General features: G+C 37.4%; 1 protein-coding gene across 6 annotated transcripts in view; it reads left to right on the forward strand.

Annotated features, from left to right (window-relative positions):
• Nucleotides 1-17,386, forward strand: part of LOC127438034 (receptor-type tyrosine-protein phosphatase S-like) — a 276,854-nt gene that overhangs the window by 182,116 nt on the left and 77,352 nt on the right. For 5 of the 6 annotated variants that reach the window (XM_051693295.1, XM_051693296.1, XM_051693297.1 and 2 more), the window contains one exon: nucleotides 8,569-8,679. In XM_051693295.1, coding sequence (XP_051549255.1) covers nucleotides 8,569-8,679 — 111 coding nt within the window. Of the gene's footprint in view, nucleotides 1-8,568; nucleotides 8,680-8,722; nucleotides 10,580-17,386 lie in introns of those variants that run through there. The other variant, XM_051693298.1, reaches the window with a different exon arrangement.

Consider the following 17,386-nt stretch of genomic DNA (forward strand, 5'->3'; position numbering starts at 1 on the left):
AAAATGTTCATTTTACTCAAACACATACCTATAAAGAGTAAATCCATAGAAACTGATCATTTTTCCCAGAGCTGTATAAATATGAGAAAAAAAGTCAACTAGCCAACCATTGTGACCCATCCTTAAGAAGGTAGCCCACATTTTTTCTGCTAAAATGTCTCTTTTGACACTGAAATGGAAAAGCAACGTGGAGATGTTATCAAAGCTAAAGGGACTGGTCCAAAATAATCGGTTTATTTTATTAGATCTAAAAATTGGACAAATTTGTGGTTTAAAACTGTTTTTAACCTAACAAAGTGTTGTTTTACAGAGTGAGCAGGTAAGTAAACACCTTTGGTTTGAGCGTAACTTTGAATTTATTTATTATTAAAAAAAAAAAGTCATCTTTTTTTTTATTTTATTTTTATTTATTTAATTTAAATGGGTTAGTGGGGAATAAACAATGTTCAAATGTCAATAATGGCAATTATGCACAGTGTTTCGGGCAATTTACTTTCCAATTTTGTGTCAGATTTACAGTGTCTAAATTTGTCTCGTTGTGCTGTGTATCGCCAACTACCACACGATACGATATCCATTGCAATATACACAAACTCTGCACTTTATTAGGAATACTATGGTTCTAATAAAGTGCTGTTGTAGCCCATCTGCCTCAAGGTTTGATGTGTTGTGCATTCAGAGATGATATTCTTCTCACCACAATTGTACAGAGCAGTTATCTGAGTTATCGTAGACTTTGTCAGTTCAAACCAGTCTGGCCATTCTCTGTTGACCTCTCTCATCAACAAGCATTTCCATCCACAGAACTGCCGCTCACTGGATGTTTTTTGTTTCTGGCACCATTCAGAGTAAATTCTAGAGACTGTTGTGTGTGAAAATCCCAGAAATACTCATCTGGCACCAACAATCATGCCACGCTCCAAATCATTGAGATCAAATTTTGTCCCCATTCTGATGGTTGATGTGAACATTAACTGAAGCTCCTGACCTGTATCTGCATGATTTATGCATTACACTGCTGCCACACAATTAGCTGATTAGATAATCACATGAATAAGTAGGTGTACAGGTGTTCCTAATAAACTGCCCGGTGAGTGTACATTACAGTTCAATACATTATGTTGCATCACAATATCATGATTGGATCGATTAAAACTACAAAAAACTGTAAAACTGAGTTGTTTTTAGTTGTAAAGGAGGTTAAACGGTCAACAAAAATGCACATTTCATGAACTCTACCCCCAAACCCCAACCCTAAACCTAACTGTCAGTGGAGTAAAATTTTTTTATTTAAAAGCGAAAATGCAATCTCCAAATTGCGCAAACTTCCAACTTTCAACAGTATAAGAACCTGTGTCTCTAAAACCACTTTGCGCTATCAGTCGTGCCACAGGAAAAGGTAAACACATTTAAACTGATGTGAAGTTGTCTGATGGGAGCTGGTGCTTTTTAGTTACTCGGCAGAATGGGTCGAAAATATATCGACAACTTCCTGCATAATCATGTTGTTTTGTCAGTTGAACTGTAGGAAATGTTATGTATCTAAAGTGTTAATGCAGTCATGAGAAAAAGAATCACAGTATTTCAATATATGATTTGGTAGACTCATAGGAGCACAGCATAAAATTTGACCATGTAGCGGGTGGGTAGATTTGCTTTACTTCTAACTCTTTCTTAGAGTGCTTCCAGTATTTATAATGCAGAAACGCAGCATATTAAACATTTTCTGCTCACTAACCCAAACGTGACTTATAAAGTCTGCCTTTGCATAATGGAATTAGTGATCCAAAGCAGACCTTTTGCCCAGGGCAGCTACTGCAGATTCAACCCCCATCTGGGGTAAACGAGTCGGGGCAGTTATGCTGGAGGCCTCCCTCTAAACCCACCCCAAGGAGCTGCTCCGGTGAATGAGGAGCAAACCTAATTAAGTCACCTTAGATTAATTAAACTGCAACACCTGCCCTCGAATTGGTCAGCAGCTAATGCGTGTTTGCATATGTGCACCCAAAAATGTAACATTTCTTCATGTCATGCCAATTTATTTTATACGGGTTAATTAGCTCAAAGCGCGGCTAAATGACTGAGTGGCACGAGGTGGATGCTTTGGATGTGGGCACGCATCATTGGCATCTTTGAGAGCTCGACAAGCCAACAGATGGAAGTTGACAACAATTGCGTTATGTCTAGCCCAAATGATGATGGTCTCGTGTTTAATGACCTTGGCGTGTCCGTACTTGTTTGCGCTTTTCCTACTGTAGTGACCAAACAAACTATACGGACAGGGTTTTGTCATTGTTTGTCATATTCTTAAAGTAAAACTCCCTTTTTTTTTATGATTTGTGGATTCATGGTCGCAGTGCCTCTTAGGTGAAGCCACTTTTGTGATCAGGCGAAAAAGCGGAATAAAAAGACAAGCAGGAAAGTGAGAAAAACGATAAATTGAGCTACGAAATGTTGTAAAACCAAGGAAACATACTATATACTGCAGAAATAGTAAGAGTAGTGTTTGGGTATGTTTGGAATAATATACAAAGTATTCACTTCTCTTCTAACCGGTTCCGCACATGTAGAAAAAAAATCCAGCCATTCGGTTGATCCCACAAACAAATCAGTCATGCGTGGCCATCATCCACTAATTGAATTACACAAATAGAACTGTAGGTGCTGGAAAACATGTGTATTGAAGATGACTAGGTTGCTTTTAGCCGTGAGCTGTTATTGAGATTAATCAAGCATGCCAAGAGCCATCACGTGCACACGTGTTCTGTTCCAAAACCTAGTGAGCTGCCTACCTAGACGCATTTATGGCATTGTAGATGCAATCCTGACGTGAAAGCGGTTCCAAAAGGTAGGCATCTAAATTATGCTGCCTTTTTTAAGATACCTTGTTTTAGCTAAATTCATAGGCTGCACTGCTTGTATCCTTTGCGGAGAGGGCAATCCCAAAATGTACATTTACAAGTACATTTATGCATTTGAGAGACGCTTTTATCCAAAGCAACTTACAGTGCACTTATTACAGGGACAATACCCCCAGAGGAACCTGGAGTGCCTTGCACAAGGACACAATGGTGGTGGCTGTGGGGATCGAACCGGCAACCTTCTGATTACCAGTTATGTGCTTTAGCCCACTACGCCGCCACCACTCCATCATGTATTGATCCAAATGTATTGCATCAAGTGCGGTAAAAAACATAATCCAATATAATGTACGAGGAGAGAGAATTGTCGAATATAAATAAATTTACTTCAATAATGATAATCTTTTGATAAAAGGTAGCTCAATTTAACTACGAATGAAATATTTTACTTAATATTTGTGTGAAATGTATTTTTACGCTTTTAAGAGTACCTTGTTATCGTGGCAACATGATAACGTCAAAGCTGATGTCAAAAGCTACAAAGAAAAATGATGTGAAAAAATAAATCGGTAATTAAAATAAAAATAAAAGCATAATCCAGTATGTGAGATGAGGCGAGACATTTTTTGAATGTAATTACTTTTTATTAAATACTGAAAACAATAATAAAAAAAAAAAAGTTGTGTAATTACAAGCTGATTATCTTACCCAATATTTGTGTTATATAGTTTCATGCTTTTTAAGAGTGTTTTTTAGCTACTTTAGCAACATGCTAGCATCAAAATCTATTAAAATCAATTGCAAAATGCCGTTTATGTGGCACACTACAGTGTTGTTATTGTTATCAAAACTACAAAGTTTGCAAATGCAAAACATTTTCCTAAACGGCACTGTAAAAAAATAAAACCGGAACATTTACGGTAAATTACCAGCAGCTGTGGTTGCCAGACATTTAATGCACAAGTACATGTACTCTCTTGGTAAACATAATATACATTTTTACCATTTAATTATATGGTAAAATCATAATTTTTACATCTAAAAACATAATTTTACAACATTTTTACCATAAAATGACATGTATTGTCTTGTTAAATTTATTAAATTTTTTTACCGTATATTTTAAAGGTAACTCTACCCATTAACCAATTAACATTTTTGACTGTAGCATCTTTTACCATTAAAATTACAGAAATTTTTTACAGTATGAAACATAAGTGGAAAATCTGAAGGCAGAAAATACTATTTAAAAAAATGTATGACTCCAAAACTAATTAGAAAATACAAAAATAACAAAGCTAAAATAGAGTGAAAATTATCAGATCAAATTAAAAATGAAAAGAAACTAAAACTCAATTAAAAATTCTTAGCTATAGTAACCCTTCTACACAGATTTCATGCATATGTAGAGCGTTTCAAATCAGTCACTAAATCAGGTTCCATGGCGGTTAGGATGCTGCCTTAGAAGGCAGCTGCCTACATGGGCGAAGCAGCTCACTAGGTTTTGAAACAGAGCTGCAGTCTCTCCATGTTAGCGGTTGGCCCTAATAGACAGCTGCATCGTAGCATCGGTCACGCTTCACTGCTCCTCTCTAGCTCCACACCTGGCTGCCACGCTCCACGCCTCAGCAGAACTGCCTCCTGTCACGACCTCCGCTTAACAGACAGCCCAGCCTGTTTCCCCCCGATCCGGGATTCGAGGGTTGACAGGAGATGGCAAGACCTCGTCTCCTGAGGCCATCGCTAAGCCTGAACCGTTCGCAGGTCAACGGTTACCGCGTGTCTATCAACCGAACGCCAACTGTGGCTGTTTGTAACAAAAACACTTAATGTCCAGTTTAAAGGACAATGTGTTTGTACTGACACTTGAAGAGCTGTTATTGTCGGAGAATATTTCTTCATTTACACTGCAAACAATCTTGTTTTCAGGGAAATCTAACAAAAGTTTGAGCTTAAACATTTACTAATGGGTTAAGGAAAAAAAAACTTCATTTTCAATTTTTCTTACCCCAGTTTTCTGGTTAGGGATGTAATAACTCTATAAACTTTAAAGAGAGTACATTTTGAAGAAGGTTTATTTTTCATACCCCTTTGGCATATAGTTTTGCCTTGTTTAAAGCATAAACATCCCTAAATCTTTTTAAACTAATGCTTAAAACAAGACTAAATAAAACTGTTTGCCAATTGAATTATATAAACAACCTTAAGATAAAATATGTGAAAAGAAATATTAATATCTTATGCAATTTCGCTTCTCAAACAAATTTGTTCTTTTAAAGGAATTTAGATAAATTCACTGGAGGACAAGACATAAGTGCTAATTAAATAAAATTAAATAAGGATATTTTATAGTGTCGCAATCCCTCACCCTTTGAGTGTTCATTAAATAAATATTTTGGCTAATTTGAATATGTTAGCAGCTTCCAAGATGTAGTTATACTCTTGGCTCTGTTTGACACATTTTACCATGTTAAAATCCAGTCCACAGACTCCTATATGTATACCAACAAAAAAAACTACATATTATGCCAAGGCCTGGTCATCATTAGCAATGGCGTCTATGTCTTTTGCCCTTGGGTAATGTGTAGTGTGCTAACACTTTGCAGAACGCATTTGGAATACTTTAATATCTTCGTTATTGTTCTGCTTGCGATAATAGTTCACAGCCGGAGGTTTTGTGTCTCCTATGGATATTCAACAAATGACGTTTTATCTAACACAAGAAAACTGACACTTGCTTTACGACTCTTTGAGCCCGACACTATTGGTTGAAGCAAGATAAAACCTTGTTTTGTTGCTTACTGTGCTGCTAACGGAAAGCTACGCCGCTAGCCTAAAAAAAGCCACAGGCAGGCTGGATAATGGAAATTCAAAATGTAATTATACATAAAAGATAATAACTGAAAACAACATTTTCAGGCTGAGCAGAAAGGGAGTTTTGAGGGAAACAGCTGGGGGAATGAAATACATTTTCTTTGGATTCTAACATGTGAAACGTACTTGGGTTGTTGGAAAAAATCCCACTTTTCAGTTGGACGAGTTGGTAGACGAGACAGAATTTTAATAAGAGAGACAGGGCTTTAACAATAATGATATGAGCAAATCATACTGGTACAATCCAACAACAACAAATTGGCTTGAAAAAAAGCTAGCAAGACACAATATTAGACGCCCACTAAGACGAGGACAGGATAAGAGAATGAAGAAGCCATGATTAGCTTTTCGCTTGCGATTAGTTTTTCTCCGTACCAGTGAGCTATAAGGACAAAGAGACTGATAGATTGGTAGAACACTACTTGAAAAAGAATAAAGTAGGTATATCATCCTTGAATGCCCTCCCCAGATAGATTCGAGTGGAAACGGGGAAAAAAAACCAAGCAGCAAATATGTAATGAAGTCAGTAGGGAATCACTGTTCGGCTGAATAGCAAGCAGGAGTACCTAAAATAGTCCAGTAAAGGCAGGAAGAAGTGCTGAGTAAATTTTCCTGCTTTGGAACCACTAGGAATTAGTGTGTGTTTAATGAATTTGGGTATGCAATGTTTACATCCCAGTAAGCTTTACTCAATTGCCGATCTATATGGCGCCGCTTAATTACTGGTTTGACGGAAGGGTATTTGCTGTCTGTAGAATCTCAAAGACTTTTCACGAGAGAAAGGGCATCACAAGAGTGAGGACAAGCAAGAAAGTGTGAGAGAGTTCAGGCCTCCATGAGAGTTTGGCACGCCACTGTGCCATGGTTTATTTATCAGCCTCTAATTCAATAACATTAAAATTAGTGGCTGTTTTCTGCAGTAAGAGGCTCTGGAATTGACTGAGAGGGAAGACAAAATCATAGTGCAGATTTCCAAGTTACATTGCACAGGTTGCACAACAGCGGTTCCCGTCGGCCATGCACCTGACGAGATTTAGAACGCTCTCCAAGACCTCCTACCGTCAACTGGACGCCCGCTTCGTAAATGTGCACATCAAACGATCTGTGTACAGACACACACACTTTCATTTTGGTCTCTTCGTGCCACGCCTCTAAACACCGTGATCCCGTCATGCTGTTGATCCGCTGCGAGCAGGTGTGATGCATCGACCCAGAAGCACATTGGCACACCGAATTTTCCACAGGATGTAGAATAAGCACTTAAACTGCAGCGTGAGTCCCTCCACCTCACTGCTGGTGATGTCCCATTGCTGAGGGTTGACATCCAGGTTTTGTGAGAGCAAATGTCTCTCCAGGAATGAGAAGAGGACTGTGTTGTCGTAACCAGTCTGAATGATATTGAGCGTTGTTATTATTATATTATTTTAGAGGAAAACAAGACAAAATATCTTTAAAAAATTATTTTTGTAGTACATTGGCAAATAGTTTTGTCTTATAGACTGAATATTTTTCTCAATTTTGTTTGATTTCTCTGTCATATCTCATTTCTATGTCATTTTGCTTGTTAAGTAAATATATCTTGTTTTAAGGATGTTTACACTGTTAAAAGCCTACCAAAAATTCATTGGTGAAACGAATCCAATAATATAATGACATTTTTGTTCTCAATTGAAATGTTTAAAAAAATATTTCTTCAAAATGCACCGTTTGTTTTTTTTTTTTGTTTGTTTTTGTTTTTTTTTAAATGACTGTCAATGAGGAAACTGACTTTTGGCACTTTATGATGTAGTTCCGGCGTCTACCAAAGGGGCTAACTGGGACATGCTAATCAGCCAAAACCTAACCTCCTGGTTCAAATTCCAGAAGTGGTGGTTTGTGATCTATCACCATTTGAGCAAGACCATGAGTATATCTACAAGGAAGCCAGTTAACTTCAGGTTATTGCAGGGGAAATGTCCTGTAAGTTGCTTTGGATAAAAAAAATGTCACGTTAAAGTGTCCAGACACCTAGAATATTTAGGATTTATCTTCCAAGTCTCCATGTAGACAAATCTTCAGTTTTTCTTCTGCAAGGATTTATCGGTCTAGAACCTTCATTTGGATTTACCCCCCTTCAGGTTTTTTGGCCCACATGGCATCGGCCTTGGTTAACAGCCCAAGATTTGAGGCCTGATTTGGAAGAATATCAAGTGTTTATCATGTGAAGCCAATTGCCAAACTCCAGCAGATACTGACACAAGTATAACTCTCAGTTCCTGGTGAGCCCAATGAAATAATTCATGCTGTGGGATTTAAGTGTTGTGGTAAGCTTCGGAACTAATGGACGTTCAGCTCACAGCTCAGCCTTGACCCTCGCCAACTTTATTCCCGTTGGGATGGAGTCGTTCTTACACACTTTAGACACTCTACTTCGACTCCACACCCTGCTACTTCCTGGTACATTGATCCGGCACTCCTTTGCAGAAAACATTGCTGCTAGTTCTTCCATTCAGTTTGACGCGATACACTTGGACATATTTAGATCAGATGTTTCGCCGTCTAATTTTTCTAGCCTCAAGTCAAGAACTGCTCAGATTCAACACGGTGTGTAGCGTTAAAAGGCAACATTGGCTTCTAAATGGGAAAGGGCTTTTAGCATTTCATGAGGATGATGTGCAGCATCAAACCTGCAAAATAAAATAAAGAGCTTCTGATTGTCATGCTACTTTCGTATTTCTAATATTCGTTTCGTCGTCTTCTCTCTCTCTCTCTCTCTCTCTCTCTCTCTCTCTCTCTCTCTCTCTCTCTCTCTTCTCTATCATCCTGTTCTTTGGGATTTTTTTTGCTCTCTCAGGTGCCCTTCAGATCGAAAACACGGAAGAAACGGACCAGGGGAAATACGAGTGTGTGGCATCTAACGTGGAAGGCGTCCGATACTCTTCCCCTGCCAACCTGTATGTGCGAGGTAGGGAGCAACCTGGCCCTGGAGCCCATCGAAAAATCACACCTTCTTAAATAGTCCCAAGACCAGCCTGGTGGCTTCCTGAATGGTGTAAATTTGCATTAGAGTACAAATATATATATTTAGAAATGTGCACCAAACAAAGTTACAATTTTAATACTTAACGGGATCTAACTAGTGTTCAGTCTTCCCTTGACGGGCCAAATCGTGGGTCGCACAGGTATGTTTTCTTAAGTTTTCAGGCAGAAGAGGATGATGGTAAGTCTTGATTTTGATTTGGGTGCCTAAGCGCACTAAACCAATCAAATGCTCACTCCCTCCAAGGTAAAAGGGTAAATTTTGGAATGTGTTGATCACAGAATATGCATGCTGTACATCACATATGCACAAATGTTAATTTCACAATGTAATCTTACATAATGTCAGTGCAATTGTGCTAACAAGCAAAACGAATTCCTATATTGCTTCAGTAGTTATTACTAGAAATGAACATCTGGTATTGTTTTAAGGCATACCGTAAGCACAGACAGTTCTCACTGTTAACATTAAGAAAAGTCGAATCTCCAGGTTGATGACTTTAATAAATCTAGGCTGATGCGTTTTGTGCATTATTTATTTATTTATTGCATATTAAAAACGACAGCATATGGGATGGATTTTTACCCGCTGAGTCCCAAATAACTTTACATTAGGTCAGGGAGTTGGCTTTTCGTTATTATAGTTGTTATTGTTCTCCAGCTTGAGATGCAGATGTAAGTAATGTAATATATCCAGCATCTCAAGACCACAAGTTGCCTAGTGAAATGTAAAACAGAGTTTCTGCACTAAATTCTGATTGGATGAGCTATTGTAAAATAGCCATTATGTGTACACTTGTGTCCACATGTCATTTGAATTCTTTTACCCTGATTAAGGGGGTTTTATGTACTTCTCTCTTCATGTTGAACCTAAAACATCGCTTTTAGCGTGGTAAAATGACTATAATGTAGAGTCTTGTAGAGGCTTTTTGCTTTATTTTACTTGACATTAAAGAGCCTGAAGATACTTAAGACCTTAAACAGTATTAGATGTTCAGTAACTTACCTTATTTTAAAATGTTATAGTGAGATTTATTTAATTGGGTGATTTCATCCTCTCAAATTATTATAGCGATTATTTTATTTAACATGACTGTGTGGATTTTTTACTGATTATACTCGTACTGCATTAAGACTGTTCTGTATTTCATCTCCTTTTGTTTTCTTTTTAAGCCTAATTATTGAGTACAATCAAATGTTTTTATTTCCTAGAATGAACCGCACTTGAAATTAGCAGCTACAATAGAGAAAACATCCAGTTTCTAGTTGAATATCCTGCTTTATTTCTAATAGAACGCATTTACATTTTTGTACTCAGAAACTGTTAAAATTGGTCTTGTAAGTCTGACAAAAGCATAGCACTTCTTTTAAAATCGGTTGTCTTAATTAAAGCTGCTAACTTTAATGCGAATTATGTCTTATTTTATTTGTACGGTTTACTTTGGGTTGCTTTATTGAGTTACTGTTTTTTGTCTGTCTGTTTTGTTTCTGTATTTAAAGCCACAGTGGAAGCCCTTTAGGTGGCTAACAACTTAGTGATTTTGCATTGTTATAACATTCTTGAATTGACTCCAGTGGCCAAGCACTTTTCTTAGCTGGCCAAACAACCATGGGTGTGAATCAAAGTGTTCTGGGTTAAAGCAGGTTAACGCAGCAGACATGTCACGTGACAAATGCGTGTCAAGAAAAAAGCATCAGGGGGAAAAAAGAAGCTAAAAGCCTTGAGGTGGCCCTTTTTACTCTCTCTCTGTTTCCCCTATTTTCTCTTCTCCTCATGTCATTGTGTTCTGCATCAAACCCTTAACATCCCTCAGAGCTACGAGAAGGTTGGTGTGTTTTTTCTTTTTTCACTTTTTTTTAACCCACATTAAAAGCGAAAATCAACATGTATTAAAAGCTTAATCTTAATTGAAAGCTTATTGGCAATTCCGAGTATAAAATGATCCTGCTAAATAAGTTTTAATTATGGGGAAAAAGTTTATTTAATTGCAAAGCAATTCAAAAAGTAGTAGTAACAAACCCGCTAATTCGGGTTCGTTTTCCTTTTACATTTTAAGTTTGCATTGTGGGGCCTTTTTCTCGTTTGCATCCTTTGGTATTGCTTTCGCCCAAATAGTTAAAAATTGCTGCACATGCTGTCATGGAAACCTAGCATTTGAAAAAAACTCAGCCTGTTGCATGATGAGAGAATGTAACTTCACTTGCATGCCTCAAGACGAAGTTCCTTTTGGCTGTCGTGTTTGTTGCATTCCTGTGTCTTTTAAAAAAAAAAAAAAAAGTATTTTCTTTGTTTACTCCAAACGACAATTTATCCCAAATTAAGCCTTAGTTTGCTCCTTGTATTGTGGTGTTTGTGTTGTGCGTGCCCTTAGTTTAATGAAACTTCCTTTATGTTGTAGTTATTGGTTTGTCAGATGTGGTTTGTATTTCTGTGCATTGTTGTCCCGTGAAACGTGGCTGCTTTGAAAATACTCACTGTGGAATTTTATACAAGATTACAGCAGTTTTCCCGCCATCTGAAAACAAAGCCAGCGACAACCTGGTTAACTCTGATTGTTTTGGCTGCGAATTCACTCCACTAATTTGTTTCTTTGTGCCTCATGGAGCAATAGTAGATTCATAACAACCCCCCACACCGCATCACCACACCCCCACCCACCCCGCTTTAACACGAGACTTTTGCACGGTAGCAACTAGCTAGCAATAGTCTCTCAAGGTTACTGACTGCCTCTTGCCCTTTTGTCCCAGTGATGTTGTATAGATAGAGAAGAGTAGTGGGCCAAGCACTGAGCCCTGAGGTACCCCAGTGAGTAGGCAGTCTGCTGGCTCAATCAAAGCAGGATTTCTCATTCATTCGGTCCCTCGGTGCAGCAAACGTTTGAATTGCTTTTCACATTGCTGTGATGTGCAATATTAAAACCCCCAAATTGGACCAAAACAAAATGTGAGTGCTTTGTTTTGGAGTGTTTCTATGCTAATCCTTAGGTAATGCAATTGAGAGTATGGCAAATTAATTGCAAGCTAATTCCATATCAGGCTAGTGATGTTTTTTGCCAAGTCCCGCTAGCCTTTCAGTTTCTAGATATTCTCTCTCGCATACAGTAAACTCATCAGTACAACATATAAAAATGTCTATGTTCGTCTCAATACTTTTTGGGATATAAAAATTTAAAATCTGTATTTTATTTTATTTTTTCCTGATTTTCAGTAAAAATATCCTTAACACAAGATTAAAAACATTCTAAGCAAAAATATGTAAGATTGGCTTATTGTTTTTTTGTTTTTGTTAAGAATAAAACTGGCTAAGTTGTAATTGCAAAATTGCAACATTTGTTTAAAAAAACAAAAACAATTTATTATCTGAAAACTTAAAGTACTGTAAAAAAAAAAAAAATACTTAAAGCAGAATGGCATAAGATATTAAGTCCTGTTTTCAGAGAAATATAATAACATTTAGTGGGATTTTAAGATAAAGTTTCTTTGTTATATGCATAAATGTAAGTACATTTTGTTCAAGTCTTCTGAAAACTAGACAAAAAATCTAGCCATTTAGCTGCTTAAGTAAATGTATCTTGTTTTAAGAATGTTTACATCATTTTTACTGTAAAACAAGTTAATTTTTTGCTATTATTAGCACCAACATTTTGCATTATGTCAGAAAATTCAAACCATTGTCTTTCTGTTCATGGTATTTGAAATTCATTAAGAAGAATTTTTAGAGCTGTAGAATAGGACGTCAAGCAGAAAGATCAAATTATGTCTGACAAGTTTGTCCAATCGTGCGAATGGCTCACTAGGGGCAAACAAACGCTGCCTACTCTGTGCACAGAATTTCTCCCTAGTGTCTGCCCTCCACAACTGTAGTGCCGTTTTAAATGTGCATTCGTCTGTCTGTCTAGGATAATGACAAATCACAAGACCCCTGCTTCACTTGGCACTGATCCTTACGCCTTGCCGGCTATCTCGTAATGTCTAAGACAAAATGGCTCTCTGAATTATTCACTTTTACAGACATGGTGTTGTCGGGAGGGGTGGCCAACACAGCTTGACGTAGTTGTCATGCCGGCCCCCAGCATGATTTGGGTGTATAAATAATGAAGTGTGCTTTGCCGCTACACTGTCTCTCAGGGACTGGCATTTATTGGCAGGCTTTATTTTTCATATCCGGCTGTTCCCATAGTGACATTCATACCCCTTTTCCCCTGATACGTTCTTGTTGCTGCTTACTTTATAACAACACGCAAAAATCATTTTCTAAAACAGTATTTATGTGTTGTTTTCCTGTAATAATATCTAAATGACCTTAAATCAAGATACATTTGTTTAAGATATGACTTGTGTTCTGAGAATATATCTTTAATTGAGTTTATTTTTCTTACTCAATTGACAAATTTCTTGTTTTGAGCATAAATATCACTAAATGGAGTTATGCTTAAAACAAGAAAAATAAACTATTTACCAACTCAAATTCAAGATAGGTTTCAAACACTCCCCTCGTCTTCTGTTGGTCAACTAAACAGGCAATCCCGCCCCAAACTCACGCCACTTATTGAGCTAATGTTGCAATTTCGGGCAGACAGATTACAATTCCATTTGTTGCCACTAGTGGCAATGAAATTACACAGCATCTTAAAGGAGTGACAACTTTCTGAATTAGCAACTTTTCAACTAGATATTCCTCTTTTTTTTGTTTTCTGTCTTGATAGGCGTAGAAGTTAATTGTCTCCGTATGCTGAAATCCCCCTCTGAGCTTCGACTTATCAGAGCTAAGACTCAAAAGAAACAAGTGCTCTCCTATTTTACTCCAAATTAATAACGGAAATTATAATTCTACTTGTTTCAATGGGGTCGCTAATCTTTCATTGTTGCTGCCTGACAATGTTTGCTCAAATGTTCCGCCATTCAACTCAATGTAATGCTGTGTCAAAGGAAACAAGTTAAGGATTCAAGATCCCAGAATGTTTCTTGGAAATGAGAGCATATTACAGACTAGAAAATCTAGACCTCACTGATACTCTCAGAGCTGCTGGAAAACTGGACTGTACTCGATATGATATGATATGTTATGCTATGCTACAACACATAATGGATTTGTGCAATGTATGTGCATGAAGATGCATGTGAACTTCCCCAATTGCTGCTACTTGAGTTGTCTTGCATGTCCTTGCATGCAGTGTTGTGCTTTTTTGTGTAAAAATGGAAATGAAAGCTAAATCACACCCTATTTACTTGGTTGAAAGGGAGGCTAACTTTGAACCCCATCCAAATGAGCAAAATGGCTGATTTAGGCATCGGCTACAACTGTTCAGTGTCGTGAAGGGGCAGTTGTTCGCACAACCTCGAAATAATTGGACGGTTTTATTGCACAATATTTAGGCTATAATCAGGGGTTGTGATTGTATTACAAAGGCATCCCTGCTTCCATTAGTGGAACTGGTTCTTCCAAAATCCTTGCAGAGAGTGATTTGCATTGTAGCGGTGGAGGTGTGAATGTTAATATGGAAAAACCCCTGCGGACTGCATGCAAACCTCTTACTTCTTATGCTCAACCTCTCTTACCTTCAAGTGAAATGGATTATTGTGGATATCGGACATTAAACGGGGTGTAATCTTAGCTTCAAGGTGACATTAAAGGCTGCACATTATTTTGGCTTCCCCCTCCCTTCATTTAGAGGCCAGACAGACTGTCTCACCAAAATGGGCGATAATGTCCACCTTCGAAACATTGGCTTGGCGCAACTTCCACGTCCTAGTCAAGAATTAAAAGGAGTATGGAACCGTTTGGCCTTTACCTCTTTTGACTTGCCTTTCCTTTGTCCACCGTCAAACCTCTTGAGTTGTGTTTCTCCACTTCGGGCTTGAAATGGGATGTTGACTCTGGACCTCAAAGAGATTTCTTTTTGTATTCCATTGCTCTCGTTCCACTCGTTTGGGCTGCAGGGCACCTGGTCTTAGTGAATAAGGAGCGTGTCCATTCAGTTGGAATCTTTGACCATATTCCTCCGAATATAACAGCAGAGAGTACCATCACACATCAAACATCAGGATTTGAGCTTTAGGACCATGTGTCAGGACTTTGATAAAGCCTAGAATGGCTTTCTTATTTCATGCAGCAGCATTTCAAAGCATAAAGAGGCAGATCAATTGATAAATGCCGACATGTATCTGAAGACATTAGAACCGCTTATAATTTCCCTCTTTGCCAGTTTATTTAAGCCGTATGAGTACTTGATTCTTTGTTGACTTTGGCTTTGAAGTTGCCAAGCTCCTTACATTCTTTTAAGATGGTTGTTCCATTTATAAAATGACCAGGTTAAGTTGAACTTTTGATTTTAATCTTGGAAATTCAAGTGCAGATTAGCAAACGTGGCTTTGAGCATACAACAAGAGCAACAATGGAAATTTTGGATTATGAATAATTCAAAAGGTGAAAGTCTGCAGCCCTCATTCAACAACCAAAGCTTACAGTTAACAGGCCTGAATGTGGCCGCAGGAAGTGAAATTCAAAAGATTCAACTCCATTTCTCTTCTCAGCCTATCCTCTTTTAAATGTAGTTTTGAGAATTGGCCAAATGCAGCATTACCCATCAGTAGGCCCACATTGAATTCAATAAGTGTCTTTAAGGCAAAGGTTATTTGTGCAAGAACACAGCAGCAGCAGTACTTGTTGACAATGAAAAACATTGTTCTAAAAGCCCAGTGAAGAAGGTATAAATACTTTGGAGTGGTAGTTAGTAAGTGAAAAGGATTTATGGTAACAAAAGTATGAGGCAATATAAAGTTGCAGTAGATTTTCTCATTTCATAGAGCCTTTAAAACACACATGCACTGTTTTATCTGTGTGTGCTGTGACAAATTCAACAATGTCAACATTTCAAATGTGTGGCTTCCCCAAAAAAATTCTTAAATTGCAAGCGGGTGGGGTTGCATGCTGGAGCAGTATGTGTTGACAGTAGCAGTCGGCCTGGTCAATAGTTTGGTGCCGTTTTATTCTTGTCATTCTTGCAAGCACAGTCATGCATGATGTTGTGATACATGGGCTGCCCTTTCACCTTTATTACATATTTGTTGAATATGCACTTTTTAGAGGGTCGTTTCAGTGATGTTGGTGTTTCTTAACAGACTCAGCTGTTTTTTCACTATTAATGGAATGTTCCAGGTTCAATACAAGTTATTGAGACATCATTTGTGGCATAATGATTATTGCAGAAAATATTTTTAGTTTTTTTATTAGTAAATGTAATGGGTATCATGAACTAACAATGCTTTTTTAAAGTATTTTTTAATCTTAATTAAGACTTGTTAATTTCTAATATACTATTGTTCTATGTTAGTTTATTTTATAATGCATGAATTAATGTTAATTAATATGCATTTTAATGTACAACATTTGTTAGCATATTTAGAAATGTATATTTAGCATGAAAAATAAATGTTGTACAAATAGTATTTATTGTTAGTCAAGTTATGGTATAGTGTTTCCACAAAAAATAGTTAACCACAAAATCACATACAGTTAACCTATTACAATGGAAGGACACAAGGCAAAGCAATAAATGTTAAACAATACATGCTATTTCAAAAGTATAGCCACAATAGTTCTTTTGTTTAAAAAAAAAAAAAAGTCAAATCAACATTATGCCACAAATACCATTGATAGAGCTTGTAACTAACCTGGAACATTCCTTTAAATGCAGTTTTATACACTCTTTTAAAAAAATCACAACATCAATAACAACATTTTGTAAACAGATCAGTATCAAAATGGATACAAATGTTATATTTAAATGTATTAATATGTTGAATAGATTTTAATGTAAGCTACATGATTAACCTCATAAAGTTAACTTGAACTGGCTTAAGTGACTGTAAATAATGTGCTCTAGAATTGTTCGAATGTAGGTTGAGTTAAAATGTGATTATCGCCTGCCGGAAACCAACCATGGTCACCCGTCACACTTGGATCTCTGAAATTGTGAATATATTTGTTAACTCATGACTTTTTGATACTTTAGACATTAACGATTGTGCCAGTTGCAGTCGCTCTAAAAGTAATTTAAAAGCATGCTAACTTTTTTTTTTTTTTTTTACCTTTTAAGCTGAATTCACCAATGAAACGTTAGATGTTGGTGTCAAATTTCAAATCCAAGATTTTGTGCTCTTTGCCTGCTGTTTTTCTGAGACTTTGGTGAAAGTTTAATCTTCAATTTCAAGCCCTATTGTGTGAGAAGTCAAACCTACTAAGCGCCATAATTTTACCCAAGTTGGGCCAGGGTTACAGTCTTCTCTGCCCCTACCTCTTGCTCCTTTTGTTGTTTTCCTTCTGTATCTTGCCCAGCGTGTATATCCTCTAGTCTGTCCATGCCTCCGTTTTCTGTCTTGCAGCCTAGGTCTTGTCCTGCCTTGTGCCCTGTCTCTACCTGTCGTATCTGTCCTCCTTGAGTCTATGTTTGTTTTGTTTTTTTTCTTATTTGTATTATTAGTTTGGTTTGTTTCTGAGCTAGCCCCAGCACCTTAAACTCCATTGCTGTCCCTCTTCCTATCCTCCCTCCTCTTGCCAAATGTAAATGAGGCATGACCCTCCTCTCCACCTGCCATATTAGGTCACACCCAGCACCCTCCTACTTCATGTT

The sequence above is a fragment of the Myxocyprinus asiaticus genome, chromosome 49 (genome assembly GCF_019703515.2).
Source record: "Myxocyprinus asiaticus isolate MX2 ecotype Aquarium Trade chromosome 49, UBuf_Myxa_2, whole genome shotgun sequence".
Taxonomy (NCBI): Eukaryota; Metazoa; Chordata; class Actinopteri; order Cypriniformes; family Catostomidae; genus Myxocyprinus; species Myxocyprinus asiaticus.